At 38.1% G+C, this 15,379-nt stretch overlaps 2 protein-coding genes across 2 annotated transcripts in view; both read left to right on the top strand.

Moving 5' to 3' along the window:
• The window catches only part of adamts17 (ADAM metallopeptidase with thrombospondin type 1 motif, 17), a 56,639-nt gene extending 42,858 nt beyond the window's left edge, over positions 1-13,781 (top strand). Inside the window, exons 16-23 of the mRNA XM_017440255.3 lie at positions 2,384-2,464; positions 2,764-2,921; positions 4,290-4,461; positions 6,269-6,404; positions 8,117-8,321; positions 9,062-9,214; positions 10,606-10,777; positions 12,487-13,781. Of these exons, the coding sequence (XP_017295744.1) occupies positions 2,384-2,464; positions 2,764-2,921; positions 4,290-4,461; positions 6,269-6,404; positions 8,117-8,321; positions 9,062-9,214; positions 10,606-10,777; positions 12,487-12,494 (1,085 nt within the window). The 3' untranslated portion in view covers positions 12,495-13,781. The remainder of the gene's footprint in view (positions 1-2,383; positions 2,465-2,763; positions 2,922-4,289; positions 4,462-6,268; positions 6,405-8,116; positions 8,322-9,061; positions 9,215-10,605; positions 10,778-12,486) is intronic.
• Positions 13,782-15,023: 1,242 nt separating this feature from the next.
• minar1 (membrane integral NOTCH2 associated receptor 1) overlaps positions 15,024-15,379 on the top strand; it is a 29,320-nt gene continuing 28,964 nt past the window's right edge. Inside the window, exon 1 of the mRNA XM_017440257.3 lies at positions 15,024-15,253. The gene's annotated coding sequence lies outside the window, so the exon portion shown is untranslated. The remainder of the gene's footprint in view (positions 15,254-15,379) is intronic.

The raw sequence follows: 15,379 nt of genomic DNA on the forward strand, positions 1-15,379 counted from the left end.
CTGTGGTGAGGGTGGTTTTTCTGGGGTTTGTGTTTGTGAGTACTTCCTGGTAGGCGTGGCCAGACGACCGATTGACGTCTCGTCAACTCTCCCTCCTCACCTGCAAGTGATCTGACTAATGGCAAGGACGGGTGTATTTAAGGCGGTGGCAGAGACCAGACCAGCGCTGGAGCATTACCTGCTTGTGGTAAAGTCGCTGAGCCTCTGTACTAATAAGATTTGTTATTCTGAGTTTGACTAACTCTGTCTCGCTGTGTGCCTCAGGAATTACCTTCTGCCTCGTGGATCCAGTCTGGTTTCCGTTTTCCCTGAGACCTCTGCTAACGCCTCCCGTGCCTGTCTGTCTGCTTCACTATACCCTCTGGAAGGAATACTCACCACTGGAAGGATTCTCACCCTGGAAGGATTCTCACCCTGGAACCCGAACTCACCACTGCTTGCTTCTCCAAGTGTTGGACCCGCCGCCCTGTCGTAAGGACTTTAAATTCCAACCATTACTTGCCCTTCGTAGGTTCCTTGTGTTTTCACTCCGCCATACTTACCGTGTGTTTCGCTTTTTCAGATCCCGACGTTCATCCTGTAAATAATTTTTCCTGCACTGTAAATAAATCACTTCCCGGTACACTCCTAGTTTCCTGTGTCTGTTTGCTCCCGGACTGCTCCAAAAATCTTCCCTGGTTTATGACACCTTCCAGTTTTCTGTAGTTTCCATCTTCTGTCTGACAAGTCTTTATGAACAGGAACTATTTTACCTGCTTTATATCTCGAGGGAAAGTTCAATACATAATTGATCAGTTTATTAAATGAGCAATGAGTCTCCCTATAACTTATAACAGCACTATCTTATAAGAATCTGGCTGAAATACCATACTGCAGCTCAATTTCATTATTGATTTTTAATGAGGACATTAATTCATTGCTTTCTCTACTGCTGTATATCTAAAACTGAACATATCATCAACCACAGCAATCTTTACCTTGTCAAAACATGATATTTTTATTGTTTTTTGTTATTCTTGTTTGTTTTTGTCTTGTCTACTATGACAGGGCTCCTGACATTCTTGGCCAGGTCCCCCTTGTGAAAAAGGTCTCCATCTCAATTGGTTTTTATCTGGTTAAATAAAGGTTTAATAAAATATAAAACATATTCAGGCCAATTTTAAATTATATTACTTTGCATTTATTTAACGACCTGAAGTCTTTTAAGACCTTTTCATTGATTTTTTTTTTTTTTTGCCTGATATGCATTTTCCTTTACAGTGTTAACATATTGAGACAGCCCTTTTGTAATTTGTATCTAACATTATTTCTACAACTTATGTATGCTTCATTGTCTGACAGCAGTTTAGATTTTTTTTAAATTTGCCAAGTGCCATATTTTCTGTCTAATCAAATAAGGGTTCTCAAACATACCCATTTCTCAAAGGAAAGGTTTCTAAGACAGTGGTGAGAGCAGCCATGTTTTCTGGTTTGGAGACAGAACTGGAAGTGGAAGAGCTGAAGATGTTGAGGTTTCAGTATCTGACACAAGTCAAATAGGGTAATTGAAGTGTTTTATTAGCCTAGTATGTCCCATTCTAATGCAAGTAATATCAGGGTTTGACTTTTCCAGATTTATTATGGTATTCCAGGTTCTGTTTCCCCTGTCTCCTCCTGTGTTATGTTGCTTCTCACTTGTTCCTTGTCCTGTAATTAGTTGTTTCCCCCCCTTGCGTTGCAGCAGCATTGCTTGAGGTTTGTAGAGGTTATTTTGTTATCAGTACTCTTCCTCTATGTTATGTTTCTAGTTTGGAGTTAGTCAACTGAAGGCTGATGTTGTTCCCCCATAAATCTGAGCTTTCTATTCAATAAATAATCTTTTGTACTCACCATTGGAGTCTGCATTTCTGGATCCGCCCGTAAGCCGTTGAGTGGTGAAACATCCTCACCTCTTCTCTTCACCAAAATCTCTTTGAATGTTATAAAAATGCCTTCCTGTGTCATTTATGTCCCAAAACTCCTCCCATTCTTACATATATGATAATGACCGATTTGGCCTCTTCTTTACTGGAAGAAATGGGTACATATTCCTTCAGTATCAAGACCACACTTTGTTCACAGATACTGAAGAGGTTTGCATTTAAAGAAAAAACTAATCCATCATGGCCAACTGTGTTCTTTAATGTTTGACATCTATGCAAGATAAATTATTTCATGTTTTTTGTGTATCTTCTGTTGGATATTTTGCTATAATGTGACCTCAATAAAAACTAATGGCCAACAGAAAGCAGTTTGTTAATCTACAGCATGCGCAGGGAAGAGTTGCTGCACAGATCATGGATCTGTACAGCAGGTCATAGATTTATCGCTGCCCTGTTTCAAATTTTCTCTGTGTTGTTTTCAGGCTATGTTGAAGCGGTGGTTATTCCTGCAGGAGCACAGCGGATCAAAGTGGTGGAAGACAAACCTTTACAGAGTTTTCTGGGTAAAGATGCATGTCTTTAACAGGATGTCACTAAATACCACAGCTAACTTTTAGATATCTTCACCCTGTTCCTCTAAAAGGGAACCCCTACTCATGCAGCATTCAGTTAGTCAGCGTGCTTCCCATTTTTAAAAAAATAAACATTTGAATCTTGAAGAAATTCAAATGTTTGGTTTCACTTTTCAATGATACCTTTAATGTCTCAGTTCCTCTGGGCTCAGAGGGACTCGACAACTGAATAAAAGAAATAAAATAGATCAAACAACATTTATTAAAAACAATCAGATGTTTTCTTTCAGCCCTAAAGGATTCCGGCAGGAGATCGATCAATGGGGACTGGAAAATTGAACTTCCAGGAGACTTCCAGTTGGCCGGCACCACAGTACGCTACGTTAGAAGGGGACTGTGGGAGAAAATTTCTGCTAAAGGACCAACTAAGACCCCCTTACACCTGATGGTAAACACATTAGTCAGGACAGAGGTCAGAACTCAGATAAACTGTCAGTGTTTATGGAAAATAGCTTAACTGAGCACTAAACAGCATTTCAACAATGTATCTAATTAATCAAGGGAACCCACCCAATAGCATCTCTGCTTCTCACTAATCCCAAGTGCTCATATCAACAGAAACTTACTAGCTGCACCTGAGTAGTTACCAGTTATTTAGCTGAACAAAAGCTCCAATTCTGTTCAACATCCACCGGGGACGATGAGCAGAGAAGTGGGGAGGTCTTTCGGAACAGAGAGCAGGCTAATGGGAGAGTCCAGAGACAGGCGAGGGATCAAACCCGGGAGATCAGAGAGCAGAAGCCAAATCCAAATCAATACGAACCAGAAGGCGAAGTCCAGTGAGCAGAAACGAGGTCAAGAGCCAGGGGTCAGAGTCAGAAGCGGTCTCAGGCAAGAGGTCAGGATCAAGGAATCGGGCATGGACTGTGGCGTAACACTGGACATCTACTTGGCGAACCATTCAATAATCTGGCACTGAGGGAAGTGGAGAGTGAGCTCAAGTAGGGCCAGGAACAGGTGAACAGGATCAGGTTGATTGCTGTGGCAGGAACAGAGAAACTGTGACATTGGCTAAAGTTGTGGGCGAGGCTGATGGGTGGTGGCATTACTACAATAGATTTTCACCTTAAAAGTGATGAGGTGACTGATACTTTATCAAAAGTTCAGTTTTCTTCTCAGTTTATCTTTTCATAAAAAGTCAGCTGCAGAAAATATGTAGGAATTATAATGAGTGAATCCTGCTGCACTATAGTTTGTTTAACATATGGGCAAAAGCAAAAACTAGATCTTTAGCTGTGATTGGCTCAGTTCTTCTCTCTCATTCAGTGACTCAGCTGCTAGATGTGTGTTAGTGAAGGCTTTAGCACTGCTCCAACTTACAGGGTGTCAGAAACTGTCGACATGGTTTAGAGAGACAAAATGTGTACACGTTTAAATCCAAAAGTCTGACAAATTTAGCTTGTTTCATACATGCCAGTGTAGATTCACAGTCATCAAAGACATGGCAAATTCAAAAAGTTTAAAAGAACAAAGTAACTGGACTTCTACTCTGTAGTTGAAGACGTTTTGCTTCACACCCGAATAACTTTAACAAATTGATAACCAAATGAGAAAGCTCCCCAGATGGGAAGTGAAATGTTTTCATCTACAGAACAGAAGTCCAGTTGCTTTGTTTTGTTAAACTTTTTGGATTTGTTTAAACACTTTGTCCAGAATTCAAGTATTTAAAAACTTTGAAAACAATTCAAGCATTTTCAAGGATATCAGGTAGTTGCACAGACTGTTTTCTGTAACCTCTGTTGTGTTGTCCTCCCAGGTCCTGCTCTTTCATGACCAGAGCTATGGGATCCATTATGAATATACCATGTCTCTGAACGCATCTCAGGTCAGCAGCAGTCAAACACCCAGCAAACCAGATTATAAACCAGATTACCTTTATATCTGGGCACATAGTAACTGGCAGGACTGTCCTGTCCCATGTGGAAGAGGTAAGAAACTCTTAAACTGTGAGTGGCACAATCTTGGGGTGACCAAACGTGTTTTTGTTTTTATGTAGGAGATGTGATATGTTAAAGAGACACTCCACTTCAGGTTTTAAAGAGAATTAGAGTTTAGGTGTGAATGATCTGCATTCTGGAATGATTTTAGAAAAACAATCTAGTAGGTCTAAAGCAGTGAGAGAAACTAAATGGAAGAAAACAAAAATGCTTACAATTTGATGTATTAATGTGTTTTCTCTACCCTACCCAACCTCACACATACACATATCAGACACATGCACACATACAGTATTACAGTGCTTTACAAAAGTATTCATCCCTCCTGATATTCTTTCTAGTTTGTTGCCATAAAACCTGGAATTTAATCTTTTTTATTTGATTAAAAGTACTAATTCTTCAAAATAAAAGTGAATGGGGAAAAAATTGTTTCAGTCCATTCATCCATCCATCCATTTTCTTTGTTCGCTTTTCCATTGAGAGCTTACGTCCAGTGATCATTGATCAAGAGGTGGGGTACACCTGGACATGTTGCCAGTAGGACCTCTTTTAAGACATGTCAAAATATCTGAAATTGAAAGTAAAAGGGGGAACAGAGAGTGTGTTCCAACTATTGAGGAATCGTACTTCTTGGCCTCCCTGGGAAAGTTTACTGTAGAGTGTTGGAAGGGGGTCTCCGACCGATTGTCGAACCTCAGGTCCTGGAGGAGCAGTGTGACTTTAGTCCAGTAGACAAGACCTTCACCCTTGTGGGGTTGCTAAGGGGGTCATGAGAGTTTGACTCTCCAGTTTACTTGTGTTTTGTAGATCTGGAGAACTCATATGATCGTGTTCCCAAAGGCATTCTGTGAGGGGGGGGCTGCAAGAGTTTGGGGTGCCAGTGTTGCTTTTAAGGGCTATCCGGTCCCTGTAAAACCAAAGCAGAAGCTGTGTCTGCATACTCAGCACAAAGTCAAGCTCATTCTCACTGCTGCTTGGACTCCGCCAGGACTGTCCCTTTTTCCCATTCCAGGTTGTGGTGTTCATGGACAGCATCTCAAGATGCAGTCAAGGAGAGGAGTTTGTCTGGTTTGGGAACCTCAGGGTCTGGTCTCTGCTTTCTGTGGATGATGTGATTCTGCTGGGTCGGGAGAAAGTCTTTGCCTTAGGTGAAGGAGTTCACGTATCTGGGAGTCTTGTTCACGAGTGATGGTAGGATGGAGCAGAAGATGGATCATTGGATCAGGGGCTGTGGGGATGTTTTTCATCAACAGGAACTGGAAAACTGGTCAGAGCTAAAGGAAAGATGGATGGAGCAGAAAACGGTGAAACTCTTAGTGGAAACCTTTTGGAGTCATCTCGGGATTTGAGACTGGAACTGAGCCCCACCTTCCCACAGGACAATGACCCTAAAGACCCTGCTGAAGCAACACTCCACTGGTTTAAGCAGAACCAGTTCAAGGTTCTGGAATAACCTTTATCCAACTGAGAATCTCTGGTTTTGCTGCAGTAAGCTCATGCAGACAAATCTGAAGAGACTTGATCCTGAAATAGTAGCAAGAGGTTGCGACACAAAGTTTTGGGGGCTGAAAACATATAGACAGGTACACCTGGTCAGGCCATCAGTTTTTACAGGACCACATAGAGTCACACAACCATTCATACTCATACCTAGGGCCAGTTAACCTAACCCACATGTTTTTAGACTGTTGGGGAACAAGCGTACCTGTATATTATTTTCTGTTGTATGTTATGAATGTTTCACATATCTCTTCAGAAACAGTTCATCGCTGACACATGCTTATCATTGTATGTCCAGGAGAGAGGAGAACAGTGGTTTCTTGTATGAGGATTGTCAATAAAACCATGGAGGTTGTTAATGACAGTTACTGTCAATCTGAGACCCGTCCTCATTCCAAAGTACAACTCTGCGACACTCATCCCTGCCAGTATAGGTGAGACACACACATACACAGGAACAACATGCTTGCCATGCTGTCTAAATGTTGTCTGTTGTTAGTGCTGTTGTTTTCCTTTGTATGTTGTTGATGCCTGTGTGTTTTTATTGGCTGAGTACTCCTTACTGTATGTGTTGTTCATTTTTATTAGGTTGCATGTGGGCCAGTTTGTGTCTTTTGAGTTGTTGCAGATGCTTTTTATGCTTCATTGTTTTCCCTTTGGGGATAAATAAAGTGAACTCAATTGAATTGAATAGATCATACACAAAGAAATAAAAAACGTAGGAACGAGACAAACACACACACTCTCTCCATGAAGGTCTCTTGTCTTAGCCAGTTTGAAAACAACGTACAGTAACAAAGAAAAATATTTTGTTTAACTGATAATGATAATTATTATGTAAAGCACCTTGAAATGCCTTGCTGCTGAAATGTGCTATACAAATAAAATTTGATTGATTGATTGATTGATTTTTTGATTGATAATGATGTTAAATTCATGTTAGATTAAGTGATCTAACTGATGTTCGAATTATTTAGAACATTTAGAGTGTAATGGTTTCAATGTCTGTGAATGTGAGCAGATGATTATTGCTACTTGAGTAATATGTTTGTAGATTAGTCTGACTGGACATCCCATCGATAATAAGATGATCTACACTGTCACTGAATTGACTACAGTTCAGACTTTAGCTTCTTTTAGTTGAATGTTGGTTGTCACCATCAGGGAACTGTTAGGCTTTAAAGAAACACAGGGAGCTTGTTTTGCATGTGCATGGAGTAGGACTTGGAAGTGGAGACTACTGGAACTGCTAGAAGAAAAAATGTCCTGCTGGAGAGGCTTCCCCCCGCTACACAACAGGAAAAGGGTTCATATTTCCCAGACTTCACAGCAACTGTGGCGAGACAGAGGGTGGCTTTCATCTCAGTGAAGGAGCTTCGTGGCTGTGCTAATTTTAAATTTGGCCTCCGGTAACTGGCTCTAAACATCACCATGTTGAACAGCCAGATCCATAAGTTTGAAGCCCTTGACCTAGCTTTAAAGTATGTCAACAAGAAACTTCAAAGGAATTTGGATCTGTAGATGGCCTAACTTTGGGACATGTTGGAGCTCAATATGTTAGTCTGTGTCTGTGGCTGAGAACTACATTTCAACCATGAAACATCAGGCGTGTGCTGGGCTGTCTCTGGCCACAGTCAACATTTTCTCAGCTGATTATTGTGTCAGTGTTTTACTTAAAACACAGAGGTATTCATTTATATATATATATATTTTTTTTTTACTATTTCAGCTTAAAGGACATTGCTGAGCAGTCAATCCTTTCTCAGTTTGTGGCACCTCTTTCTCCTTTATAGATTTTAATTTAGTTTTCATTAGTTTGTTAGGGGTAGGTGCCTTTGTGGGTGTACATTTGTTGTTAGCTTGAAAATAATTTTAAAAAAAAAACAGGAACAGAACATTTTTCTGAAATAAACAGATTTATGGAAGTGATGGTGTAGAAAAGTCATAAAGTCATGATCTGAAGATTGTTGAATGTTTCTAAGAAAACATAAACAGCAGGATTGAAACTAGCACTGTACTGTATATATTGGTGATATATTTTGGGTTCCAGAGTTTTCAGACTTTATTAAAAGTTGTATTAAATCTGTTACTTTTAAGTTACATTTTTAAAACATGAACAACAATAAAGCTCAATATTTTTTCACAGGTGGGTGACAGGTGAGTTGGGCCCTTGCTCCGTTTCATGCGGTAAAGGTTTTCAGCAGAGGGAGGTGTCTTGTGTTTACCCTCTACAGAATGGCTCAGTCATAAACACCAAAGACCAGTTCTGTGGAGCAGGAAAACCTCCTGTTCTACAGGACTGTGAGAGACCCCCCTGCCATATGATGTGGGAGTCTTCAGAGTGGTCAAAGGTACTTTAAATCCCTTCATTAATCATTTGGTAATATACCGTATTAACATTAAGGTTTGCATAGTGGCGTGGTGTTGTGCAGCTTGAGAATTTGAATGTTCTACCTGTGACTGAAAGAGTTTTCTCTGCCTTCTTCCAACAGTTCATGAAACATTTGGTTATTTAATGATTCTAACTTAACTTTAGGAATGAGTATGAATATCTGTTTGTCTCTGTGATTGCCTTATGATGGAGTAAATATCTGGAATAACACTTGATTTTTAAAGAGGAAGTTTACTTTCTTCATTTTTTTTTTGGTGCTGAGTAAATGTTTTGATCAGAAAAAAATGTCTCATTTTCTGAGTGTAACATTGTGGCTCCAGTTGGTCCTTGTTTGGAGTCAGACTTGCTGACATTAATAAATATATGTTCATCTAGAAGGAGTTTTATGTGTGTGTGTATACCCTGGAAGCAGGGGATCCAGTCCATAGTCTGTCCACCTTTTAACAATAAAACATTTTTCTGATGGTCTGATGTTGAGATAATAAATCTCCCGCAGCTACCAGACTGAGTCATTTGTTTAATTATTAGGTAAAACCCTTCTACATATATATATATATATATATATATATATATATATATATATATTTGTTTTACTTTTTTCAGCATTTCTTTAGTGTGTAAAGAAGGGCCGGGTCTCCTGCATTATAGTCAGAAAAGGGTTTGTTTTTTATATTTGAATTGGTTTGTCCCTTTGTCCAGTGTTCATCAGACTGCAGTGAAGGTGTCCGCAGAAGGATGGTGAGATGTAACGACCCTCAGGGTCTCTGTGATCTGCTGTCCAAGCCAACTGAAGAGGAACCCTGTGAGAAGCACTCCAGATGTTATGAATGGAAGTTTGGAGACTGGTCCAAGGTACAATTAAACCATTTAAAAATCTCATTTTCACCAGAGTTTCACCATTAAAATATGATGAGAAGTTTGATTTACTTTTATAAAAACTAAATTTCACAAGTAATTGTTTTTATAGTAGATTATTATAAAAACAAAAGTAAAAAATACTTAAATAAAAGTAAATAAGTAAAATACTTTTCTGTAGTTTGAGTTAGTAACTGAATAAAGTTGAGTTATTTGATTTAAAATATTTTTAATTAAATTTAATTTATAATAGGTACATTTTAATTAATTTAATTCATTCATTTAATTAACAAATAAATGCATTTAAATTTGAAGGCAATTTTTTATTTAAATATGTGATGAAGTCTGAACATAAATAAGATGATTCATTAATCATTTTAGCTTTTCTCCCAATCATCCAACCATGTCTGAAAACAAAAAAATATAGATTTAGATTATTTGTTACATCTTTGTTGTGATCAGGATTAAAAAGACTTTGATGAGGGTAACAGAAAAATGGAAACATGATGTAGAGGACATCAGATTAACAAGATCATTTAAAAAAGAGCAGAAGAAATCCAAAATGTGAATTATGAAAACACATAGTTTCACATAGTAAAGTAAGTAAATTTTATTTATATAGCACTGTTCACAGGTAAGAAACCACAAAGTGCTTTACAATGTATAAAACAAAAATAGAAGATAAAACAAAAGAAGAAATAAAACAACAATACATGTAGCATGACACAAAATAAAACTAATTTAAAGCCAGTCTGAACAAATGTGTCTTCAGCTGCTTTTCAAAAGTATCAAGAGAATCAAGGCAACAAGGCGATCCAAAGCGCTTTACAACAGAAACAAATACAGCAGGTACATAATCAAACACACAAAATCAAATACAGAAGTACAGCAAACATCATAATCAAATATAGATCAATCATGTATAATCTAAATGAAATCATGAAACTAAACATATCTAAAACATGAGCTGAAACAGTCAAAATAGTAGCTAAAATAATATAAATAAAATCATGATGAAGTTAAAGCTGAACTAAACAACAATCAGGCTAAGCCAATATATGAGCTAAGATAAACTGAACTAAACGTACAGGAAGGCTAAATAAGCTAACATAAGCTGAAACATGACAATGCTAAGCTAAGGATACAATATGATTAATAGTACCAAAAGGCCTGCTAACAGCCAGTGTCGTAGAAATCTAAAGTTTGTTTAACTCATGATTAACTCCAAATAATTACTGGCTGAAAGTGGATTTAACATTCCTCATTTTGAATAAAAATCTAAAAATTCCAGCACCTCTGAAGATCACCTGAGAGTTTACAGGTTATCAAAGAATTTCTACTGACACTCCAGTTTCTAGAGTCTCAGAATGGACTGTTGCCTGTTTCAGTGCTCAGCTACCTGTGGAAGAGGTCTGCAGTCCCGAGTGGTCCAGTGTATGCATAAAGAAACTGGTCGTCATGGAGATCACTGCCCACTGACTCTGAGACCACCAATATACCGACACTGCCAGCGTAGGCTGTGTTCTGAGAGCGCAAACATCAAAACCTCCGCTCGCCAAGGTGAGCTGTTTGAAACTCATTCTGTTACACCCAGATTACTCTTGCATTATATTCAAATTACATATTTTATTATCATCACATTTTGTACTGTTGCTCCAAGATTATTTAACAATCTTTAATCACAAGGCGCTGTAAAAAAAAACCCCAATTAAATAACAATTAAATACAAGTGCTAATAAAAAGGTAAAATAAGTCAATAAAAACACAATAAAAATAAAACATTCAACAAAAAGCCTGTTTAAACAATAAAGCTTTTAGTGCTTTTTAAAAGTCCACAGAGTGAACTAAACGTAGCTGTAGAAGAAGACTGAAAGGTTCGGTTCTCCTTGGTCTTCAGTCGGCTGCGTGGAACAACTCAAACATCCTGAGCCTCGGAGCAAAGACAGCGAGCAGCAGGATATTTAGTGAGAAGATTACAAACAAAATATGTGGACCTACTGTTTAGCTCCTTGTATGTTACTGTAAGTATTTTAAAACAAATCCTAAAATCTACTGGTGGTGAATGTAAAGAATAAAATGGGGGTGATATGAGCTTGCTTCCTAGAACGTGTCAGTAGTCCACCTGCAGCAGTGTGGCTTGAAGGTGTAAAAGAGATGATTTATCCAAATCAGTAAACAGGGGATTGCAATAATCTAAACGTGACGACACAAATGTATGGATTATTCTTTCCAGTTTAGCAGGACAGACAATATGAAATGTTCCTTAAATGAAAGAAACTGGAACAAGACAGATTTTACATGGGAGTCAAAGCCAAAAGATGAACTGAATATTACACCAAGATCCTGAAACCTGGACTTTGAAGTTGGGCACAAGGAAGCAAGAGCCCGACTGATTTCTGTTTATAGTTTAGGAGGTGCTAGAATCCAATCTGCTGGTGAAGATTCTCAGTCATTTCAATTCAAAAAGCAGAGATCCTAACAATAGAGGCTTGTTAGGGTCCATCAGTGAGACAGGCTAACAAAGACCCTAATGAGCCTCTATTGTGAGGAGAGTGAGTTAATCTGCAGGTAAATCCAGTTTACAGAACATCTGAGCTTTAAAAGCTCTGCTTTATTGAATTGAGAAAGTTTCTTTTGAAGAGGCGTTACCTCGGCGTGTTTAAAATGAGATGGAACGCAACCTTTCCTCAGTGAGCTGTTAATGACTGACAGCAATGAGGGACCAACTGATGAGACTCCCAGACAAGACGGAGGGAGGTAATATCTCCAAGGGTTTCCATTTGTCTGTACATGTAGTCAGGTCAGTAAGTGTAACTGTTGAAAAAGAATTAAATGACTCCAGGCACGAAGGAACATCAACATAAGGACAGGAACTTTTACTGATCTTTTTGTTGTTTTAACTAATTTTATTCTGTTTCATGTTTTAAATGTTCTTTCATTTTACATGAAAGCACATTGTTGCAGCTGTGTTTGTATTTAGTGCTTTATAAAGTAGTAGTAATAGTAGTAGTAGTAGATTACACATGCATTGCACCCAGATTACAGACATATTATAAAAAGGATTACACTCAGGGCAGAGACAAAACAGACCCAGATTACAGACAGAATTACACCTGGATTACCAACAGATCATAGACAAGATTACATCCAGATTACAGGCAGATTACAGACAGGATTACAGACACATTTCATTCAGCCGTGTGTGTAAGAACAGAGTTACTGAGGGTGTTTTGTCCCATCTTACTTTCCTGGTTTGCTCAATCTAACAGGAGGCTAATGAAAGATGTGGGACCTCGGTCACATCCTGATGGAGAACTGTTCCTCTCTGAAGCTCCTCCAGCTGCTTGAAGAACAGAAGACTGTTGCACATCTTCCTCTTGATGCTGGTAGACTCCAGAGGATCTGAACTCAAAGGTTTCTTAAATACTGGTACTAGAAGACCGGTTTTGAAGGTCTAGTCCTGTTCATAGCAGTTACTTTATAACAGTTGTCTGTCAGGAGAGACAACTGCTCCTTAAACGTGAACTTACATAACATACAGTGTCCCTTTTTATATGACCTAACTTTGTATTTTTCATAGTGGTAAAGTTTTTCCCTACCTAATTTAAAATCTGACATCAGACCCAAACTGTAACAAGCAACATTTAGAAATTTAAACTAAACTTTAACTGAAAGAATTACAAGCTGCACACCTGGATGTATTTAGCTTCTGTTTTATGTAAATTTGACTTAAAATGTTTTAGAATGACTCCAGGTCAATTCATCCTTTCACCTGTTCATACCTGTAGTTTTGCCCACCTCATAACTTATTGACTGCCCCAACATTGATGATTTAATTTATTGGAGTACACTTTTAAAATGAAGATAAGCAAGTTGAAACAGTTTATTGTTAATGCTATTATTTATTTTATGTTTCAAAATCTACCATTTTGGAGCTCCTAAAAAGCTATTTTCATGTGAACACAAGGCTGAAATGATAATAAAATCTCTTTTTATTTATAAAACACCATCTCTATGTGGACACGAGGCTGATGCAATAAAAGACCTTTGCATATTCTTCAGCTGTTCCCATGTGGACGGGCCGGAGCATTGCAGGAAGTGGAGACGTTTGTCCTTCTGCTGCAGTAGGAAGAGGGATTTTTAATTAGCTATCAGCAAATATTAATTAAATATAATAATGCAAATTATTACACATCATTGTAGTTTATTCATCCATTCATCTTCTCTACCTGCTTGATCCTGCAGAGTTGTGGAATCATAATCTGATTCCTAATAACAATAAACAGTTTTTATTTTTTTGGTGGTTGTGAAGAAACTTACTGTTCAGTAAGAAACTCCTTTAAATGATTTATCATGTGTTCATTTGTTCACCTCTTCACCTATTCTAATACTTGTATTGTCATAGAAAAGGTTTTCATAATTGTTTAGATATATTAAAGTGCAATATGATGTTCTGTCAGTGTCAGATTTTTTTACCTAACGTAAAAGCTGCTGTCATCAGTCATCTTTAAATTTAAACATTTATTGCATTTCTTATTGTTGGAATATTTAATAAATAAATGCATCAAACATTTGACAATGAGTATTTTTGTTTTATGTAGCTAACAGGATTGCCAGTTAGCGTTTCATTTTTTACACAGTTGAATTAACCTCTGAAAACACATCAATCAATCTATTTTATCTCAGAACCAAATGCTAAACATATCTGACTAACAACATTTAAACATTAAATTTAAAAAATTAAACCTTTTAACCACTAATTGTGTGAAACTCAGCCAGAATTAATTTTTATCAATATTTTTACATTTCCATGATCGCCTCTCTTGTAAGGTGTATAGAATAGGAGATTTACACAAATTATACACCCATTCACTCCCATTATAACCACATATTTTTGATATAATTTATAATGCTTTTTCATGAATACCTGATAAATTCAAGTTTCAGGATTTAGGTGTGATAACCCCCCCTGGTTCTCTTACTTTGTTGAGATTGAAATGAAAGAGGTGTGAATGTTGTTGCCCCATCGTCAGCAGCAGGAACTCAGTGACAGATGTTACTGCAGAACATCTGGCTGCTATTTTAGCTCCTCATCACATAAAGATCTGCATGGATTCTACAAACAAAGTTCAACATTTGAAGCTCCAGGAGGAACCCTGGTATCATCTCAGAAGCAGTGGAAACCATCAGAATACACTGTCTGTCTGTATCTGTCTGTCTGACAAACTGCATCTGTCTGTCTGTATCTGTCTGTCTGACAAACTGCATCTGTCTGTCTGACAAACTGCATCTGTCTGTCTTTATCTGTCTCTCTGAGTTTTGATTCATGAAATGAGGAATAGTGAGCCCCAGTTAACCAGTATCAATGAGGGATCACATAACTTGTTGGCTGAGGGTGACGTCACTGTGATAAAGTTTAGAATTTAGACTGTGACCGGAAATAAGATAAGTTCTCTTCAGAATAAAGCTAATGCAAGTGTAGTGTCAAATTGTTCATTTATGAAATGTCACATTCAAAAAAATAAATCAGTAAATAAAAAGAAAGAAAGAAATTGGACTTGTTGAAAAAGTTGGAATTGGAAAAGTTGTTTTTTAACATTTTAGTAGAACCAGAGCCCATGTTAGTATCAGAGGATAGAAAATATAAAAATAAAGTAAGTATTTTATTTTAAACTACTTTAACTAAAACTTTGTTTCATTTTTGAAGTCTAAAAAAATCTTCAGAATTTAAAGAACTACATCGGAACTGTTTGAGGACTTTTATGTTGAAAGGTCAAACCGGAAATGTCTGGCTGTTGTGGCTGAGTTCGGTTCGGTGAGGACAGCATCACAGTGGTTCTCTGACGGACATGTGCAGTCCTCAGTCCTCCGGGGAACGTGGGAGAACAAAACAGGCCGGTCCGGACCGGTCTGGGTTCGGCTCTGTAAGGACGGATCACACCTGCGGGCCGGTCCGGACGGATCGGGGTTCGGCTCTGTGAGGATCCCACCCCTCTGTGTTCCTGCGAGGCGCTGCGGACTCAGGGCTGACTGAAGGTTGATGATGTTCTGTTTCTCCAGAGATCCGATCCGAACTAAGATGGTTCCTTTAGAGGTTCTGCAGATGTCTGTTTATCCACAGTAAGATGGTTCCTTTAGAGGTTCTGCAGATGTCTGTTTATC

The sequence above is a fragment of the Kryptolebias marmoratus genome, linkage group LG15 (assembly GCF_001649575.2).
Source record: "Kryptolebias marmoratus isolate JLee-2015 linkage group LG15, ASM164957v2, whole genome shotgun sequence".
In the NCBI taxonomy this organism is placed as follows: Eukaryota; Metazoa; Chordata; class Actinopteri; order Cyprinodontiformes; family Rivulidae; genus Kryptolebias; species Kryptolebias marmoratus.